The sequence below is a fragment of the Cheilinus undulatus genome, linkage group 20 (genome assembly GCF_018320785.1).
Source record: "Cheilinus undulatus linkage group 20, ASM1832078v1, whole genome shotgun sequence".
Lineage (NCBI taxonomy): Eukaryota > Metazoa > Chordata > Actinopteri > Labriformes > Labridae > Cheilinus > Cheilinus undulatus.
Genome location: NC_054884.1, coordinates 19148433 through 19169725, shown reverse-complemented (window position 1 = coordinate 19169725; position 21293 = coordinate 19148433). Strand labels below are relative to the sequence as shown.

The following is a 21293-nucleotide window of genomic DNA, read 5'->3' as shown; positions in this document are numbered from 1 at the left end:
GGGCGGTGTAATTGTTGAGGCCTAAATCTGGTAAAAGGAAAATTCCCCCCAGAAATAGAGGCAGATAATATACCCTACTCCTTGAGAGACAGTCTCTTGGGGAAGGGGTCACAACCGTAGCTGGTAAAGGCCAAGGGCGGTGTCTTGTGACCTTACTTGTAGCTGAGCCACGTTCTCTTATGCTGAATAAAGTTTCCTTGAATAGGCAGATGGGCTTGACCTCAGTTGCTTTACAATTCAGTTAAGGTTTAGTGCAAACGTTGGGCTAAAATTGCTGAAATTAATCTGGTCTTTTGATTATGTAATGATTTTTTTTTTTATGGCTTTATTCTTTAAATTACATTTTGCTAGGCTAATCTTAAAGCAAAATCTTTTTTTTTTTCATAGTCACTGTCTTCAGCAGCATTTTCATACATGGCTCCAAGTATAATAACTATCCTCAAACAGGGACAAAGCTTGTTTTGGTCAGTACAAGAGGACATATGTAAATAGCATGTAAATGTAAATGATATACCCGTGAAGACTGTTCCAAGTGCGTCCTACACCCTGTGAGTGGGTTTAACACCTGCACCAAGTGCAAATCTGCATCTTCTTCTGCTAATTCAGTCCCCCCCAGGGTGAGAATCTTGATCATTTTCAACAAGTTTGTGATAGAGCTGGGTAATGAACTTCTAAACAGCTGTTCCTCTCTTTTTAAATATCCTCCTCAGAGGCTTTCTACAGTTTCCGAGAACTTGTCTGAATGGCTGTAGATGGATGATTAATAGTGTGCCTCTTGAATGTATTCTGGTCTGTTTCTTTCATTTTCCCCCATTTTCCATATAAAGCTTTCAGTCATCCTCATACTATCTATCTTTGTCCTCAGTTACCCTTGGGTTGTCTTTAGCAGACTGTGAGGCAGGAGTAGGACTTGCTGTTTGAAGGTTGTCATGGTCAGTTAAAGTACACTACTGGTCTTTGCCTCACTGTTTTTGTTTACCTCCATGTCTCAAGCCAACACCTTGATTTATAGCCGCCTGTAATGACTCAGACATAAACAAAGATATTGGGTGACCTGGCCTTATCAAAGCTATGAGGACCCTTGGGTGTCCCTTTACAGTATGCCACGAAGTTAATAATGATATCACAGCCACATAACTTAATACATTTTGAATGTGTTTTACCCAGAGATATGAGTAACACTTTTATCAAGTTACAGTACCTGGTATAGAGTTGATTCATTTAATGGGAAATTGAGCCACATGACAGCGTATGCCAGTTTTAAGCAATAAACTATGCTGAAAGGTAATTAAGAGCTTTGATTTATTAGTGTAGAATATCCATACACTGCATGCTCTTGAGAAAAATATTTCAAACCACTATTTACATCTAACTTTTCCAATGATAGTTGTATAAAAAAAAGTGATGTAGAGTAAGTGGTGTATTAACATTATATTAATATCTAAAGGGTTGTAGAATAAGTGGCATATTGACCAGATATAAAGGAGTAAAGAGATGTAGAATATTAGGTGCGCTGACATAATATTATGGAGCAAAGTAATGTAGAATGAATGGCATATTGGCCTTTTAATAAGATGGAAAGTGAAACAGAGTAAGTGGCATGCTGACGTTATATTACAGTGATGTAGGGTAATTGGTGTATTTACAAAATATTAAGCCGTAAAGAGATGTAGAGTAAGTGGCATATGAACATATTATTAAGGAGTAACGTAATGTAGAATAAGTGGCATATGAACAGGAGTAAAGTGACGTGGAATAGGTGGCTTATTGACCTTATATTAAGGTGTAAAGTGATGTAAATAAGCGGCATATGAACTTAATATTAAGGAGTACAGTGATGTAAAATAAATGGCGTGTCGACATTATATTTTAGTGTAAAATAATGTTGGGATAACGTTGCTGCAGGCTAAACATCAGAAGTGTATAAGGCTTGAATGTTTTTGACTATATGCTGCCTTAACCTTAAAAACCCTGTGAAGTAAAAATAAATCTGTATTTAGGTTTGTCGTATGATAGATCACTGTGTTATGAACCCCCAGGTCAAATTTAACTCAAATAAAGCATCTCCAAGTTTATAAAATTGAGCTTCAAATCATGAAAAATGAGGCAGTAAAATCTGCTCTAGGATGGTGGGGGCGTGTCTGTTGAAGGAGCTGAAGCCACGCCCACTCAGGAGGAATATGATCCTCAGGTTTTAAAAATGTTACAATCTGAATGGAGGAAAGCACTCACGCCATTAGCCTGTCTCTTGACCTTTTGTTGACCTTAGAAGAAGAGACTAAGTCTGTTCAAATCTCTGCTATGATGATTCAAATGATCCATAGACCACCGTGGCTCAGTACAGTCCAACAGACTATACTGAGATGAACTGCTCTGTGATGTTAGATTGTGGCAAACTGTGATGAGGAGTGGCTAATAGATAAGTTAAATGAGTTGAACAAGCCCTCATGCAGTAAGCATTAGCAGCTATCTTTTATTTAGAACCACAGATAAAGACACATACAGGCAGGGTAGTCTGCAGCATTAACCCCCTCACTCATGGCGTCATACTTGGAAAAATATTTTTCCCAAAAAACATGAACCAATAAACAAAACATGCATAATTATAACTTTGCAATGAAACATGAACATTATAGAAAGGTACAAAAGTAAATTCCTTTGCACAAAATAATCCCATTAGTCCCTGCTCCAGGTGACTGCTTCCTTCCACAATATTGTAGTGTTAGAGGGGCGGGGTCATTCCCTACTGTGGGCTCATGACATCGTGAGCCAACATATTGGCCCCGCCCACATGCAACCAGGCCAGGAAAGAGGTGAAATGGCCTACAATCCAGAATTCAGTCACATGTAGATCTCAGTGTTTTCACATGTTTACAGCACCCATATTCCAACACATCTAGAGTGTTAAGACAAAAACTTTGGATTTCACTTCACAGGGTCTTTAATGTAATTTAAATCTGGAACAAGATATTTGCATTAGAGATGGGCGATACCAATTCTTTTAATTCAATACCAATACAGATACTTTTTGATGTAATTTTATTGATACTGATACTTTTGAAGAAAGAATAAAATGTTGATGCCACATGCGATGCCAGAATTGAAAAAATAAAATTGCCGTATTTTTGGTTGTAATCGTAATAAGATCTTCATCTGACCTTGACTATTTTGGGGGGATTTTTGGCCCTTATTTGAATAGGTCAGCTCAAGAGATACAGGAAACATTGGTAGAGAGAGTGGGGGGGGAGACGTGGACCAGATAGCTCAGAGACCGTGATTGATCCCATGATCACTGTTATAGCCTTTGTATATGGGCGCCTGCTCTACTCAGTGACCCAAACCCAGTCTCATATTATATTTTCAAGAGACACTTTAAATATGCTGGAGAAGATCCTTTTAAACTGTATTGTAGATTTTGTTGTGTAGTGTCTGTCAGTAGATCAGTTTAAGGGTTATGGGTGAGCATCCCCATAGTTCTGGTTTAACCCGCTACAACAGTATTTCATTCGCTCACAATAATAAAAAATTATTCCAACCATAAATTAAAGCATCACTTCCAACCACAGAGAAGGAAACTATCACAGTACACTTAATTGATGACTTTGGAGCAACATCACATTCAGGAGGTATCATCAGGCCTGCTGACCATGAGGGAACGTTCTGGATGAAAGTGACGGATTATGTAATGGTTTATCTCAGCTGGGACCACAGAAGGGTTACAGCAAAACCTGATACGCTCGCGTGTTTGAAACCCTATGATCTTATGAAGAAAAAAAAAATAAAGAGGAAAAGGTCAGGGGTTATTGCAGAGTATTTTTAGCTTTCAGCTGAGGGCGGGATCTAGCTGCAGCACAGAGACTGTTTCGACTCATGTTGGGTGTAAATGCAGAAATAATTGAGGATGTGGCAAAATATGGATGTTACATTGTTAAATTAGGCTGAATATGCCGTGATTTATGTATCATATTACTGTATTCAGACATTGAGCACTGAAAAAAATTTAAAATAAAGCTTGGAGACATTGGCTGGATATCCGACCCTCATACCTGAAGCTTTGCAGCTCATAGCTTGATATAAAAAAAGCGGCAGATGATGAAGACATGCAGTGAGCAAAGATTAATCGTATCCATATAAGATTAATACTGCCTGCTTATGTTTCTCGGACCATAAATAAAACTCAGCCTTGCCTGGATTTGTACAAAAGATTATCACAGGAACAAATGTGGAGAGAAAGCAACGGAGAATTAGAAGTTATGTGCTAACAAGGCCAACAAAGCCGATAACATCTACAATCACTGCACAGTGGGTGTAAAACTTAGATGGATGGGTTTTAAAGCTCAACACTCTTCCCACAGTTATGGCAGAAAACTCAGCTCATCTGACTGACTCATCTGCTATGACAGTGTGTTTTCTAAGGTTTCAGTCACGCCAATGATTTACAGCTACTCAGGGCCAAAGGTTAGGAAAGATGGCTCCTGGAAGACGAAGGACAGCAGACGACTGTTTATGAGAAAGTCACACTTGTCAAGGACTAAAGGGACATTTTTCACCTCAAAAACCAAATTCTTACCAAGAGTATTTAATTTGTTTGTAGTCAAAACCACCTGATGTAGAAATATTTCCTCTTACAAGTTCAGATAAACATTTTATTTCTAAGGAAAGCGTGATGATTGGGTTGTGGCACATGTACAGAAGCTGAACTCCAAGCAGGTGATCAAGTTCACGTTGGTCCTAAAGTCATTTTAAATAAAGGCATGAAGCCTCGAAACAAATCTTGAAAATATAAACAAAACTGACAAGTACATTTTTGGTCCTTATTGGTCTTTTATATAGTTACATTTTAGGTCAAAGGCTTTCCCTAAAACAAACACTTTGCTGCATTCAAGAAAGCCTATACCCCTGTTTAATTTCATTTTATACAACCTTGTTTCCAAAAACGAACATTGGTCATTGTGTAAAAAATGAAAAAAAAAACAGAGTTTGATGAATTTCAAAACATTAAAACTCTACTATATTTGCTCAAACCCATCACTATCAATGTTTAAACTGAAAAATGTCATTGTTTTTTGGAAAATGATGAGCCCATTTTTGAATTTGATGCCAGGAACATGTTACATAAAAGTTAGGACAGGGTCATGTTCACCACTGTGTAACTTTTAACTCACATTTCACAATACTCTGTAGTATTTAGGAAATGTAGAAATCAGTGTTTGAGTGTTGCCAAATTCTTGGCCGAGGTAGGTTTTCAACTGTACTTAGCGTCCCAACTTTATTGATAACAGGGTTTTAGATGTGCAGTGTTAGGACACTGGCATTTCTTAACCAGAATCCTGTTTTTGTCCTTGTTTAATTCTCCCATCTTTACCTTTGTAGGAAGTAACTTTTGCTTGCTGCACTTGCAGCTATATGTGCAAGAAATTCATGCATTTTAAAACACATGAAACTAAAGTTGAAACTAACTAAAGTTTGTTTCTCTGTTTATCCTCAAACCTTAAACTGCGTTAAAGGACTGTGTAAGTTTTAGGTCTGAATAACATCGGCTAAAATGAATCTGTAAATATCTGCAAAAAGCCAATGTCGTGCATCCCTTGGCTCTATAAGAAACACATTGATGGAAACTGCAAATGCCTTAATCCTTCTGTCTTTTACGCGTAAGTTTACTCTGTGGATATTGTACTTTTGGTGATAACTTCATACTTTTATATACAGTAGCTAGCATGAAACCTCAGCCAGCTTCCTATATCTGGCATCGTTAAATCACAGACTGTATGTACAGCAGCAGCATTATTTACCCCTGAACCTGCTGCACTCACTTCCCGACAGCTGTCTCCGGCAGATTGCCAGTTAGGTAAACAATATTGTGCTCTCTGAGCTGATGTCATTAACATACTGACCCCTGGTGACGTCATGACAGCACTGGCTACAGAATTATTTACGACCTAGGAGATACTTTGCACCGACAGATGACAACAAGGAGGCAAAGAGAGAGAATGTACAGTGCTTAACAAAATTTTAGACCACCCTAACCCTAACCAAAGTAAGGTTTATGCCACAGCTGCCCTAAATTAACAGCATTGGTAATTACCAAAATAATTTTTTATGTTTCTGCAATGGTTAATACATCAATATGTAGAAGCTCTTTAACCAAAATGATATTTTTAATGCTAAAATATAATTATTATTGTTATCCATGAATTTTCAAATGTACTGATTTACAAATAAACTGAAAAAATAGTAAAGCACATTATTATTTCTTGATTAATGTGTCAAATTATAGTTATTTACTTGCATTCCTGAACAGAAAAATGAGTTTTAGTGGTTGAATGTTATGCTTGATTAATTTCTGACTTCTCAGAGAAGCCCAGTGAGCCGGCTCAAATTTGGGTGAATCCAGTTTGAAATTCCTCATTCCTGTTCAAAATGGTAAAATGTGGAGAGCTTGCTGAAAATGAAAGAGTCCGCATTAAAGCACTTCATGATGCTGGATGGTCTTTGAGACAAATATGACAGGTGGTCTAATAAATTTGCTAAGCACTGTATGTCTCTATGAGATATTTACTTTCTCTGAGTAATTAGGACAGGACATTTTTTAATACTGTAGGATCATGTTGTAAAGGTTTTAGGATGTCATTTTTGTTTTTACTTTATTACTCCATGATGTACAGGTTGTATTGAATGTACAGTTCATTTTGAGCAGATTGAAAGCTGCCTTACTTGCACATTTAAGTTACAGTGCGATGAGATCATCTGATATTTATGCTTTCCTCAGGCGCAGTAAACAACTGCTTTAGGTCACATGGGGTTAAGCTAACCCCTAACCCCACCTGACAACACCCAAACTTCATCTATAGAACTTTAACTAAGACTTTTTTCCTCCAAAATCTTTCTTCCATTTACACCACATTCATAAACTTGTACCACATGTACATGACAAACTTAATAGTGTGTTTAATCTTGTCATATCATTGCACTTTTTAATTTCTATGCCTAAAATATATTTAATAACCAAACTCAGACACAATAAAACTTCCTATAAAAACAATCATTTGCATTTATGCATCCATCCACTCTCGCAGCATCCTCAGTTATGAAGTATACTATCTTTGAAATAAGTATACTTTACCGAAAACTTCAACCAAACCAGACGACAGAATGTTAAGGATAAACACTGCCTCTAAATCCCCTGTCTCCAGTCTAATTACATTTAATTTGAAGTATGTGCATACCTGCAGGGACTGGCGCAGGCATGGTTATTCCTGTGTCCTCTCTTTGCTTGCCGTAGGACTGAGGGGCTCACGGTGCTTATTCCTTTTATTTCCCCTCGCTCTGATATTCAAAGCTCTCCTGGAACTCAAGTCACCCACACCCTCCAGTGAGCGAGGAGAGTGGGAGAAACTGACGACACCCTTAAGGAGTTCAAGAGGAGAGGCATTCAGAGCGAGAGAGCGTGATAAGGTGAAGAGACAAGAGGGTGAGGTGGTGCCGAAAGAGGTCTTGCACATTTATGATGAGATTAATGGACTGTCTAAACCTTTTGAGCTCAAGTGTTCACCGTAGAAATACAGAAATAAACCGAGATGCAGAAGAACTGACCCGATTTCGACACTTTATCTCATGTCAAACCAATCTTACACTCACCACCTCTTATAACCTGCATTAAGAGCAGGATCAACAGGTATTTGCAAACAGATTTCGTGGCTTTTTACTCCACTTGATACTATGAGACGGCTGCATTAACTGCAGCTAATCCCAAAAAATGTACTGAGACATCTAGTGTGTAAAGGGTTGATTCCTACAAGCTTTCCATTTAGGATTTCCAGATCAAGAGTTTGTGAAATTCACACTGACTCTGAGTTAAATTAACACTTTGAAGTGTTAATATTTTATCCTTCTTAAAGTGTTAATTTTGAGCACAGTGATTTTTTTAACACATTAAGGCGCAGTTTACCACAACATTGTGTTATTTTCTTCCAGTTTGGATGTAAATTTCAAGCATTTATAATGTTAATAATTAACAGCGCAAAGCTCTTTCCAGACCTGATTGGGTGCCACTTTGCATGGAGCACCTGTGGCAAAGTCAGGTGTGTTCTGACAAGGCAGGAGAAAAAGACAAATTTAGAGCTAGACCACAACCTAACTTGAAAGCCAATCTTTACTAAAAATCATTCCCTTCCACAGGCAGGAAGTGACCAACTCAGTGGACAACTTCACTCCAGGTGCAGAAGTTTAACACTAAAATAACAATAATCCTCCAGAAACATGAGCAAAGAAACCCCAAAAGTGATTACTGTACAACAGGCAACATCTAAACTCATTTAAACATATTTTTACCACTAAAATATATCTTGATACTCTGCTCAAGGGCATGATGGGAAAACTCTGCCCCCTAGACTTGAAATGACAGTGGGCAGAGTGTTACGATATTTCAAGCAAAGAAAAAAGTAGTATACTCATTGACATGTTTAAATTTTGCAGAAAAGTTGAATTTTACATCAGTTTCAGCATTTTATTGGGGAGGGGGATGATTTATCCTTTATCAGGGGTGACCCCTAATAGTAAAATAATTGACAATTTGTACGAAAGAGCCTCAGACGACAGCTAGTTTTAAAGTTAAACAGCTATTTATGAAAAAGAATCCTTTCAACTTGGATATATGAGGGTGCTCTATGTCTAATTATACAAAGATTTGTTAGTGGTGGGTGGAAAACCGGTATCAGGACCACCACTGGTATAATTTCTGGTGTTTTGTAACACCATCATCACTGCTTTAATAGCATGGGTTGTGTTGAAGTGCACACATAAGACATACAGTAAGCAATGTCACTGTTCGTGTCACTTCTTGTCATGTATGACAGCGTCGGTCTGGAAGGCATTTTAATGAACACATTCAGAGAAAAATGTCATACAGCCACCATTCTGTGCTGCTGCAGTGGGTCCACTGGTTCTTCTTTGCTGTTCTAAAAACGGTAGCCCGTGCATGCAGTGCTTTCTGGCAGTGAAGAAGAATTGATTTTTGGTCTATAGCGCTAACATTTAGCATGGCTAAATGAAGCAAAATATAAAGCTATACTAAGCGGTATCGGATCAGGGCATAAACTCGTGTACTTGCTGATACCAGTGGTGGCTGGTCAATAGGGGGCGCTAGGGTGCTGCCCCCCCCATGACTCTCCACAAAAAGAGGACAGATCTTAAATTCATTGAATAATTTTTCAAACATTTGCTTTAAATATCAATAAATTTATAAGAATATAGATAAACTCCATAATGCACTGCATAAAGATGATTTATTTATTTATGAAATAATCATGGAACATTACCAGACAGAGTTGTTTTAAAGGCAAATGCAAAGCCAGAACTATCAAGTAACTATGGCACTGCCTGAGGCGCGCACTGTGTCACTCAGCCCAGTGGTTTACTCAAGAAAGTAGTTTCCGAGTATTTGCTTCATGTGTCGTAATGTTACATAATTATACTTTATTATTTCATAGCGTGGTGAATGTGCAGGTCACAACTTGTCCACGAGAGCGTTTTAGAGTTGTTGGATTGTGTATTTGATGAGTTTGAAGAGGGAAAGCCAGAAATACCATATGTCTCAATAGCGTTGGCAAAGCAGCTCACATCTCAGCCCCGCCGATCTAAAAATAGCTTGCACCAACAACTAAAGGTAACGTACCTATTACTAAGACTATAGCAATTATGGCAAATTTGCCAAAATGTTGAAGTATCCCTTTAATGTTGACTTAACATTTAAGCTCTATCCTTGATCTTTTTCTGCAAATAAGAAACTATTTCTGGTGCTTTAACTGCATAACCTGACACGCCAGATGGATGTGTTTCCACATCCATCTGGGAAAGCTTCAATAAGAAACGTTTGAGAAAAGGCAGAGGCTTTGAAAAAAACTCAGAGTGTGACTGGATGAATGTTCTGTCAGTCACATCTCTACGGGCCAGTAAGAGCAACAAAACACGTGACGTAGCAGCTATCGAATTGCGTGTGCGCAGCTACGAGGAATAACGCGAAACATGGCGACTACAGACATGTAAGTACTCGACTTTTGTTGTTTTTGAAAAGAAAACAACTCACTGCTGCTCTTTGTTCTTCTTTTAACAAAGAATTGTTGTCTGATTAAACTTACGCTTTAGCAGCGTCCACACTAAGCTCTTCCACCATAATTGTACCCCCTCTTGCTGCTGCTTGTTTACGTCATGACTCTGCTGCACCTGAAAGTACTGCCCCTCGTCACCGATTGGTCTTATCACTTTCTAACCGGGCCCATCAGTTCAGATGGGAGCTTTGCAAGATGGATTCACCAATGTAAAACAAGGAAACATCTGCTTTGCAAGGTTATTAACTGCAATGGTTTCACAAAAATTTTGCAACATGCTTTTACAGCATCTGGCTGATGTTGAGGAATGAATGCAGGCAGTTCAGAATTAGGCACAAATGCAAGGGTGGAACAAAATATCAATACAGCAGTATACACAATATGGACAAAAGTATTTGGCTGCCTGCCCATTACACCAACAAGGACTGTAATGGCATTGTTTTCAAATACATGTACTTTAAGGTCACTAGGGCTCTAGCAAATATATGTTCCCCTGGCCTGTCAACTATCCCCCCAAGAATCAGAAAAATTCCATTCCCTCCAGCCCCTTCTCTACCTTTCAGAAAATGTGTGCTGAAACAAGCCGTTCTCAGATTTTTCCCCTCATGATGTCTTGTGGGGAGTTAGCCCCCCCCCCCCAGGTTCAGTTGGCCCTCCCTGCTTAGAAGAAAGTTCCGCTCTCCTCTTCTGATCTTCCTCTCAGCTGTGCCACATCCATCGAGCCACATCCATTTCCTGTGAGGGTCATGGTCAGGGGTGGAGTCATACAGCTCATTAACATTTAAAGCCACAGACACAGAGATAGCTCGTTCTGAGCAGGGCTGAAACAAAAATCCTGGAGGGTTTTTTAACAACAAACTTCACAGGCATGTTTTGGGGACCTCTGAGACCAATATAAACTTGTCTTAAAGGGGTAAAATATGTGACCTTTAATATGGAGTTGGTAGGGGCCAAAAGCTGCAGTTAACTCAAAGGACCACTTGAGGCTGATAACAAGGGAGTCAACCAAATAGCACCCCAATTTTACAACAGAAATGGATTTTACAGTGCTGGTTGGGGCGTGAATGCTTGTACAACTCAAGTGTTTCAATGATGCTGAGCTTTAGTTACATGCATAAACACTTTGAGTGAGTCGTGGTTGTGTTAGCTGTCTGCCAGCTGCCATCAGATCAAACACAACTTTACCTAAAGAGAGTGTTGATGATTTAGAGCATCATCTTTTCTTTGCACACATAACATACGCATGGTCAGCTGTGCCGTAAAAAACTGAGAGTTAAAAAATGAGGGCATCATTTGAATAAATATCAAGCAATGTGTTGACATGTTAGCACTAGTGAGCTAGGCCTGTGACCTCTATAGCTAGATTGGTAGATGGTTCAGAGTTTTTGTACCCTGATGTGAAAACCTATGTTAAAAAACAGGTTAGTTATGACTGTTTCTTTCTGTCCTCACAGAGATGCCTGCCTGTTCACTACTCTTTTGTGGCAGTCAGCAACCGAAAATAGAGTCCCCTTATGTGGTAAACACTGGGGTTGACTTTCTAATAAGGTAGCCAAAGAATAAGCAATGGGAACACACTGTATAGCTTTGATAATTTAGCCTTTGCTGACCCTTTGCTGCTCTCCAAAACACACTCTTATCAAAGAACTGGAACTTCTTGCTTCAAAACCAAATAAGGTGACAGCTTTGAAGTGAATCTAGAGTTTCTAATTCGATTTTTTGTACAGTCAATAGATGAGCTGGAGCGTTTAATAAAACTATTAGCAACAACAAAGGGGAGGGCTACATACATAAATGTAAAAGGATGGTGGGGCCACTTTGATATATCTCACCTTAAGGATATTAAACTTGGTAAAATCAGTCCAGTGTAGGTTAAGATATGCCTAGTGACTGACTATGCTTCAATGGCTAGTTAATGGCTAGCAGGGCATATAGTGGCCATAGGAGGGGAGACGCTGACAGGTCATCTACACATTCAGACACAAGACGAGAGCAAACTGCACATGCTTTGCAAATCAAACCTAAAAGAAAAGCAGATAGTGAAGCAAAGGAACTCTATAGGTGTTGCTTTTTGTTGCTATAAGCCATCAAGGCGTAATAAATCAAGACATGGTTATTTTTTTGGTTTGCAATATGTTTACTATTTTCAATGTTATCTTAATTTAGTCACACAAAAAGCACATGAATAAATTCTTCCTGTCAAAATGTTTGTTTGCAGAAGTAGCACGGTAGCACCGCCTAGTGCTGAAGAATGAATATACTCTAGGATAAGCTTCATGATCTAGAGTGGGCGATATTTCATTACATTTTTAGAATTTTTTGAAGGCTAATCCAAAATGGACCGCGGGTTTCATTTGGCCCCTGGCTTATAGTTTGGAAACCCCTAGTTTAAATATACCTGGCTGCCTAAGCTTCACTGCTCAGAATGTGCTGGAATACACTGACGAGACTGGCAAGGGTAGTCATGACTTTTTAACCGCTTTTCTCCCTCTTTGGGTCATAATCCTGCACTTAAAGAAAAAGGGGAGTATAAGGTTGAGTAGACAAACAAGTGACCGACAAATGACGGACAAAGCAGGCTGAGAGCGGAAGTACCGTACTATAGCTAGTAGATGTGCAAACTCTATAGGGCAAAGACAGATACTACTAAATGAGTGACACAGTTGCATAGAAATTGCATGTTCTTGGCTAAGCTGAACAAAACAGAAATAGCCATGCAGAGAGAGATGGTTGAAACGTTTGTTTCTTCTTGGGGGATCCTATTAAACAGACTGGTTTATATGCCATAGTGACTTTCATTCCAGATTTTACGGTAATTCTTAAAAATGGGTTGACACTACATTTATGGTGCAATCCAATTGATCTTAGAACTTGAAAATTTCCAGATAATTGGATGCGTCACCTTAAATGCCCCCTAAACTTGGAATTCTGATCCATAAACTACTGCACCCCTAGCAACCAACTCACTGTAACTGAAATGCAGTCAACTCAGGTGTGATGTCACTCCCAGCTCTGAGTAAATCTTCTGAGTAAATGGAAAGCAGCATTAGGTTTGGACTTGCACTCTGGTTTTGCTATGTAAGCTCTGCTAATGTATTAGTAAGATTTAGGCAGTTTGCCGGGGATTGCTTCCCATTTATGTTTGATAAAAACAAAATATTACTCATTATTGTGTGTCCATGAGTTCTGTTCTTTTTTTTAATAATACTGCATCAAAGTTAGAGATTCTGGTGTTGGGGCAAAGTCAAGTTGTAGCACAAAGACTGTGGGAAGCCACAGTTGCTCTTCATGGTCAGCTGGTGTATTTTTATGGAGTCACCCCTTGAAGCGAGGTCTACTTCGTTTTTACTGGCAGCTTCCTGTGGAGATGCATGTCTTGGGCATGTCTTCATTACCTGTCATCGACTCTTACAGCATTATTCAAAAATGTGCATACGTAAACAACTGCAGCCACTGTGGAAACAGGTCCCCTGCTGCTGGGGTCAAAGTGTGAATCTGTGAACGGGGGAAGGAATGTCAGTCTACGGGGACCACCAGATGGGTGTATCTTTAGCTGGAGAGATTGAAATGTCTCTAGGAAAAGAAGATTGACGGCCAAGGAGAGGGCGGGGCTTTAGGGCCAATACTTAAAAGGTGACACACACAAGCTGTTAGCTTAATCATGCTTGAGAATCATCACAGGGCTGACAATGCTGTAAAAAGAAACCACATATTGCATTTACTCCAGTTTACATTCAGAGTTTTAGTGCTCCAGTGAACAGCGCAACTTGAGCCATATATTTTAGAGATAGTTCTGTGTCCATCGGCCATATGAGCGTGCTATAAACTGATGCTTCACTCTGGGAATTCTCATGAGTAATTTCACAGAAAAATATCTATGAGTCATTCTGTACTGAGGGGTGTAAACTTAATCTGTGCCTAATGAAACACTTCACATTTTTATGTCCTTCCCCCTGCTGACACAATGGTCCTACAAGCAAACTAACACATTGGGGAAATCATGGTGACTCTGTTGAAATGTTAAAAAAAAAAATGTAGTATGTGCATTTTTAAGACTGGACATTCCGGAAATCATTCCGATAAAAGCACAATCAGTCAACAGCAGCTTTAGTGTTAGAGGGTTTGTTGGATGTTATTTTCAGTCTCCAGGAACTTTTGAAGTTGTAAGTAGAAAAATCAAACAAACAGACCAATTCCAGCACTTCTTTTATGACCTTGAAATTTTTGGGCTAACCTTTCCCTAATTTTCATAAAAACGTTTGCCACCAAATTCTGTTCTCCGATATTTAAATAAAGTCATATCATATTTTCTCTCTTAAAGAGTTAGCCAAATTGTAAAAAATAAATAATCATTTTGTACAATCAATAGCCTCCATGTACTAATCTGAAATAAACTGATGAAAATACTAAAATGCATTGGATAATGGACTTTTAGGATGAGAATTGTTGACTTTAATTTATAATGGTACTCTAATGCACCTTCATTATTAAACTCTTTATTAGTAATATTGGTAGGAATATTGGTGCATTTTGGGAGGAAAAATGAGACAATATGTGTTTAAGTGAACACATGCTTTATAGCTATTTTATTTACTAATTAGATCAACATTTCTCCTTAAAAGGGACACATTTATTCAGATTTCTCACCAAAAACTTAAATTCCATTTTCTCTAGGTGAACACATCATAATAAGTTAACTTCATCCTTGAATTGCCAGAAGTCTGAGCCATCTTTAAACATATCATAATGTAAAGGTGCTTCACCTCCCTTGGCTCGCTAATTAGCATTTCTCTCGCCGATCTTAACACAGATTTCACCTTAGTATTTTATTTATAGTACTTTTAACCAATGGGACCTAGTACAAGGTTTAGGAGGGTTTTTTATAACTACAACTCTGACCAAGACTGAGGAGGATTACTGTACAGCAGCAACAGAAGCTAATATAAGGACTCTATGCTACTACTGATGGAGTTTTTCAATGATTCAAAGGTCGGCTGGCTGCATTTAGTTCAATTTCCTGTAAAGACTACTACAATACAGAGAAGAGCTACATGTTTAATCTACCTATCAGCTCCTCCTTCTGTCACGCTGCTATACACACACAGGCACGTCGCTCCTCCTCTCTCTCTTCTTGTTGTTTTGACAGACTGTGAGTTAGACACACAAAGGAGAAACATCACAGAATCCGAATGTCCGTCAGTCCAGCGTGTATATTTTAGTCTCGTCTCTGTAACAAAAGTAATCTACCTTACGTTAGAGTTTTTATCATCAGCAATCAATTTTAAGCCCATCCTCATCCCGTCGTCCTCGTTGGAAAAAGGTCGTTAAACATTTTTGTCAGAGTTTTTGGAAATGAAAGTAACACTGGTCTACACATAACTATCAGCAGATTTCCCATGAACCACCTGAGAATGCGCCTGTAGAGTCTGTATGTCATCCACTATGTGATGATGACAGCTGCCACCATCACCTGCCACCAGATCAGCAAATAGAAAAATTCAACTGCAGCAGCCCTGTTTCCACCTGTAGGGGGCAATCACTGTCTATATTACCTAAACAAAATGCAGAATTTAAATGTTTGTTGAGATTTGGAACCTAACTGACCACCAACACTACATAATATCCATATTCTTAAGTTTTCAGATTCAACAAAGTGGCCTCTGGGGCTTAGTTACTCTTGAAACTCTTTCTGTCCACATTAAAGTTCAAGATTATATCTTTTTCACCCCTCTGACCTCTTTAAACCGGAGGGACTCATAAGCTGGTGATGTTGGCTGCATTTATTTGCACAGTGATAGTGAAAAGCAGTGAAGTGGTGAACATTAAACCACATAAATGCTAAGTAGGGAGAGTAATTTAAAATAGCTCTGATGCAGAAAATGCAATCACATAGGAAGTTCAGCGCATGGAAATGAGAGTGTGTATTTATGTTTGTGTGTACTGGCAAAGGCATAGAGGCAGATGGAGAAGGGCAGTGTATATATTAAGTTTCTAGGAGAATATTTGGAGCAGTTTAGCTTCTCAAATAAAATATTTTAAATGGTGATGAAATGAAGATTCATTGGCAACATGAAAAAAACTCTTCCAAGGTCAGCGCTGTGTTTGTTATGTGATTAGTCCAGATTCTGTGAAGTTACAGTTCAATGTGAGCACATACAAACGGAAACTAAATGTTTGCTTTGTGTTGAAAGGATTCCTAGATGTTCGTTTTAGGCATGTAACATTTAACATCTGAAAACCTGACAAAACAGGGCTGTTTGGCAGCAGGCCAGTATGAAAACTGCATTAAGAGCCTGGGGATGCCCACTACATTGCTTCTAATTAGTCCTTTTAAGTCGCTTCACTTTCTAATCATTAATTTTTCTCTTTCTCTCAAAGAGTCAAAGCTTTTTGGGGTTATTTTAAGTGTAGGCTCTTTTCCTGATAACCTCTATTTTAAAACTGCTGCCAGTTGCTTGTGTTGTGTCATTGACTGTATATTAAGATGAACAGTTCCTTTCCATCTCCTTCCACTGTACAGACCTGAAGCGAAAATAGCCTCATGAGGAGGTCTGACATAGTGCTGGGCTTCTAACTGAAAATAATCAAAACTGACTTTTACAGACTCTAACTGAGGTAAACCTGCCGTGTCAGTCATTTTGTTTTTTCACCCCCTGTAATTCCCTCTATTAATACACCATCCCCTTAAAAACCACACTGGCTGAGGAGTCACATGACAGGCAGCAAGGTGTCACAAGGTTACCAGGTTGGAATAATTTGATCCTTTAAAGTCACATTTTTATAAAGTTGGCATGGACTTATACATATGAGCTGTTTCATGCTGAACATACAACAAACACAGTGTGATGAACGCACCGTCAAACGCCACAATCCAGTCAAGTAACCTGGTTGAAGTTAAGCTCATCAGCTTATGAGATTAACATCAGACAATCTTCAATAAGACTCAATTTTATTTTAAAATGAAGAGTTGTAACATGCTGTCTTGCATTAATGGACTATTAGTTGCAACAATTTGTTGTTTTCTGTTTTCTGTGGAGGAAGCTTTATGGCTGTTGTAAGGAGAAGGTAGCTGCGTCAGCGACTCTCATATGCCTCTCTACACTGCGTTCCAAATTATTACGCAACGCAAATGATATCTTTCTCTGATTTCCCTAAATAGTCGATGCAAATGACAGCTAGCATAATTTTCAAGTCATTAACTATTAGAGCATAATTCAAATTTTGGTGAAAAAACCTCCCACTGATACCTTTTTTTTTCAAAAATAAAAAACTTCAAAATGCACTGTTTCAAATTATTATACCCAACAGTTTCAAAACATTTTATAGGTTGTAAAGAACTGAACATGGTCATTTGTTGAATTTGCAGCATAAGGAGGCCATATCTACTGATATCAAAAGCTATTTCAATCAAAAACATCTTAACAGGACAAGTTTCATGTTAACATAGGAGCCCTTCTTTCATATCACCGTCACAATTCTTGCATCCATTGAACTTGTGAGTTTTTAGAGAATTTCAGCTTGAATTTCTTTGCAAGATGTCAGAATATCCTCCCAGAGCTGCTGTTTTGATGTGAACTGCCTCCCACCCTCATAGATCTTTAGCTTGAGGATGCTCCAAAGGTTCTCAACAGGGTTGAGGTCAGGGGAGGATGGGGGGCCACACCATGAGTTTCTCTCCTTTATGCCCACAGAGCTATTCTTTGCAGCATGAGATGGTGCATTGCCATGAATGAAGATAATTTTTCTATGGAAGGCACGGTTCTTCTTTTTGTACCATGGAAGAAAGTGGTCAGTCAGAAACTCTTTATACTTTGCCAAGGTCATTTTCACACCTTCAGGGACCCTAAAGGGGCCTACCAGCTCTCTTCACATGATTCCAGTCCAAAACATGACCTTGCACCTCTCCTTACTGACACTGCATCCTTGTTTGGACATGGTGGCCATCCACCAACCATCCACTACTCCTCCATCTGGACTATCCAGGGTTGCATGGCACTCATGAAAATGAGTCTTAATGTCTTTCTGGGCCCACTGCAACCATTTCTGCCAGTGAGCACTGGTTAGGGGTGGCTAAATAGTAGGTTTATACACGACTGCAAGCCTCTGGAGGATCCTACACCTTGAGGTTTGTGGGACTCCAGAGGCACCAGCAGCTTCAAATACCTGTTTGCTGCTTTGTAATGGCATTTTAGCAGCTGCTCTCTTAATCCCATGAATTTGTCTGGCAGAAACCTTCCTCATTATGCCTTTGTCTGCAAAAACCTGTCTGTGCTCTGAATCAGCCACAAATGTCCTTACAGTACCATGATCACACTTAAGTTTTCATTAAAATATCTCATGTTTGCATACCTTGTCCAAGGCATCACACTATTCGATCCTTTCTGGCAGCAGAGAGATCCTTTTTCTTTCCCATAATGCTTGAAACCTGTGGCCTGCTTAATAATGTGGAACGTCCTTCTTAAGTAGTTTTCCTTTAATTGGGCTCACCTGGCAAAATAGTTATCACAGGTGTCTGAGACTGATTTCAGTGATCCACAGAGCCCAGAGACACAATACCATCCATGAGTTTAATTGAAAAACAAAAAAATGAATGTTTATGACACTAAAATTCAATTTGCATAATAATGTGAAAGTGTATTAGACCTTTACTGTCAGATGCACCACCACCATCAGGACAGAAGTGGCATAATTTGCCGCTACAACATGTTTCCTGTTTTAAAAATAATTCATAACAGTTGATCCATAGCAAAAGCTAATGTAGCAAAAGCTAAAATAGCTACGCTAGCTACACAGCTTGTATTACTATGTAAGCCAATGTAGCAATGTTAGCCTTAGCTTCAGCAATGTTAGCTCAAGCAACTGTAGCTAAAGCTTACATATACCTAAGCCATATGGGAAACATTGGTATGGAGGCCTTAGCAATGTAAGCTTAGCTACGTGAACCAACATAGCTTCGTTAGCTTTAGCTACATTAGCTGTGTTAGAGTGTAAGCTGTGTAAGCTGACTGTTTAGTCGGCTATAAAATATCCTTCCTTTAAGTTGTTGACAGCAGCATACTGACTGATATGTGAACAAAGGCTGGGGGGGGGTAAAATGGCCTGATTTTATTGTTCAAGACTTCACACAATGGTAAGTTTGGGTTGTATTTCAGTGAATAATAAAAAGTGAATAGTAGCCAATTGAAATATACTTAAATAACTGTCATGTCTACAGGATAAACAATAATTGTATTTCATAGCACACATCATATTTTAACTGCTGCTTCACTTCTCCTGTGAAATGAACAATGACTGCAATAATAGAACATGTTTATCTGTTAGGCTATTTTATTTTTGACTTATCTTTTCATTTTAAAAAAGCACAGATAAAGGAGATAGGCTAGCCTAAACAGAAATGTTTTTATTAGACCATGCTTATCTTTTTACCTGGATTTATTTTGACTGCAGCTTTGATTTAACCTTTTTTCTTCTTAAGAAAAATAAATAAATGAATGAAAATATTGTCTACTACTAAAAAATGTAGAATAACACTATAGTCAGTAGCTGAGCTTATACTCAAAGTTATGTTTGAAAAATACTCTAAATGTAACTTACACCACTAATTTTGAATTTTCACGGCCATGCATGACCATTACATGTTTAACCAGCTCCAGGGACAGTGGGGGTCTCCAGTCTCTTGAACTGTTATTTTGGGCTTAAAAATTTGGGAACCTCTGCTCCAGACAACAGCTGTTAGAGTGCATTAGGTTACAGTGTCCACCGTAATGCGCATCTATCAAGGGGTCACTTGTAGATTCTTGTTTGTAGTTACTGATTATTTTGTAGATTATATTCACAGTGGGCCAAACAGCTGCACTTCAGTATAACTTTAATCTCATCAAAGCTTCATCACAAAATAATTAAACTTGAATCTTTACCCTTCTTAGTCCTCTCTTCATTGTTTTGGTGAATTATCTTTTGTCAGTCAGCCATCACTCTTTCTCTGTCTCTGTTCCTTCGGATTGTTCCTGTGAATTGATATGAAATATTACAGATTTATGCTGTAAGCAGTAGCTGTAGGAGAACGTGAACACACACAGATAGAGAGAGAGAGAGATTGACTTATTTAAGATGTATTTAAAGTGATTAGTTTCATTATAAAATGTATGTTCTCTGAGCATTTTTTAAAATTTTCTGACAGGACAAAACAAAGGAACTAGCTTTGTTTTACATTAAACCCCCTACTTGAAACCCAGGTCACACCTATCCAGTAAGAAACAGCCTGCCCGGTGCATTCTGGGTGTTGAAATACAGCCCTTCATCTGCAGTTCAAACTGCATTGAAAGTCTAGTTTTGTGACAAATCTGCTGCAGTTACTCTTTAACTTAATGGTTTGCCCCATGTCCCATCTGTTAACATGGAGGTGGCCAGGTTTATCAGCTAGCCAGGAGGGGGAGCTCCCAATACTTTGGCTTGGCCTCCAAGTGGATGGTAAGTTGTCATTCTTCACATTTTGTTAAATTAATAAAACTTAATGTTTTCATATCTGCAACTTAAAAACATGTTTCTAATCTCATAAAGATCTTTGCATGTTGCTTGAAAAATCTGAAATAAAATTCTCAAAGTTTACATCCTGCATCTACACTGAATCTTCAGTCTGATGTCAGAATTGTTTTAAGGTCTTCTTTGAAATCTGAGGGCTTTCACTCAAAGCTAACTACAGATAGCCAGTTACTTCACGTAGACACAGTTGTTGTTTTTCACTGTAGAAAGTATATCTTTCCTAACATGTTAAAATGATGACCTTGCTCTCCCAGATTGTATTGCCTCAGCTCTGCAGACTGCGGTTGTTGACGGGGGGCTTTGCGAGCAGCCTCAGTATGGTTACTGCTCTGAGCCACACACAAATAACCAAAATCTGTGAGAGTCATGTGCTTTAAGACGAACATCTTTTTTGACTTACGCAGGAACTGATACTTTCTGGCTGCTGCTTCATATAAACTTCAGAGCACTGGAAGCACAGGGTCGTTTTTATTCCATCTGCAAATAGAAGGCTTGAGTAAAACATGAAATTCAGCATTAGCATTAGCCTGAATACTGCAACAGCTGGGCTATTTACACTAAAGACTGAACAATTATTGCAGTGTCTGGTGGACAATACTGAAAATACTGGTGATTTGTGTCAGACGGTGGTATCATCTAAACTTC

The 21293-nt window shown here is 38.7% G+C and overlaps 1 protein-coding gene across 2 annotated transcripts in view; it reads right to left on the bottom strand.

The window, feature by feature from the left end:
* Positions 1-7370, bottom strand: part of mybpc2b (myosin binding protein Cb) — a 49774-nt gene extending 42404 nt beyond the window's left edge. The window contains exon 1 of one of the 2 annotated variants that reach the window (XM_041815968.1): positions 7227-7370. In XM_041815968.1, coding sequence (XP_041671902.1) covers positions 7227-7248 — 22 coding nt within the window. In that variant the 5' untranslated portion in view covers positions 7249-7370. The remainder of the gene's footprint in view (positions 1-7226) is intronic. The other variant, XM_041815969.1, reaches the window with a different exon arrangement.
* Positions 7371-21293: the final 13923 nt, after the last annotated feature.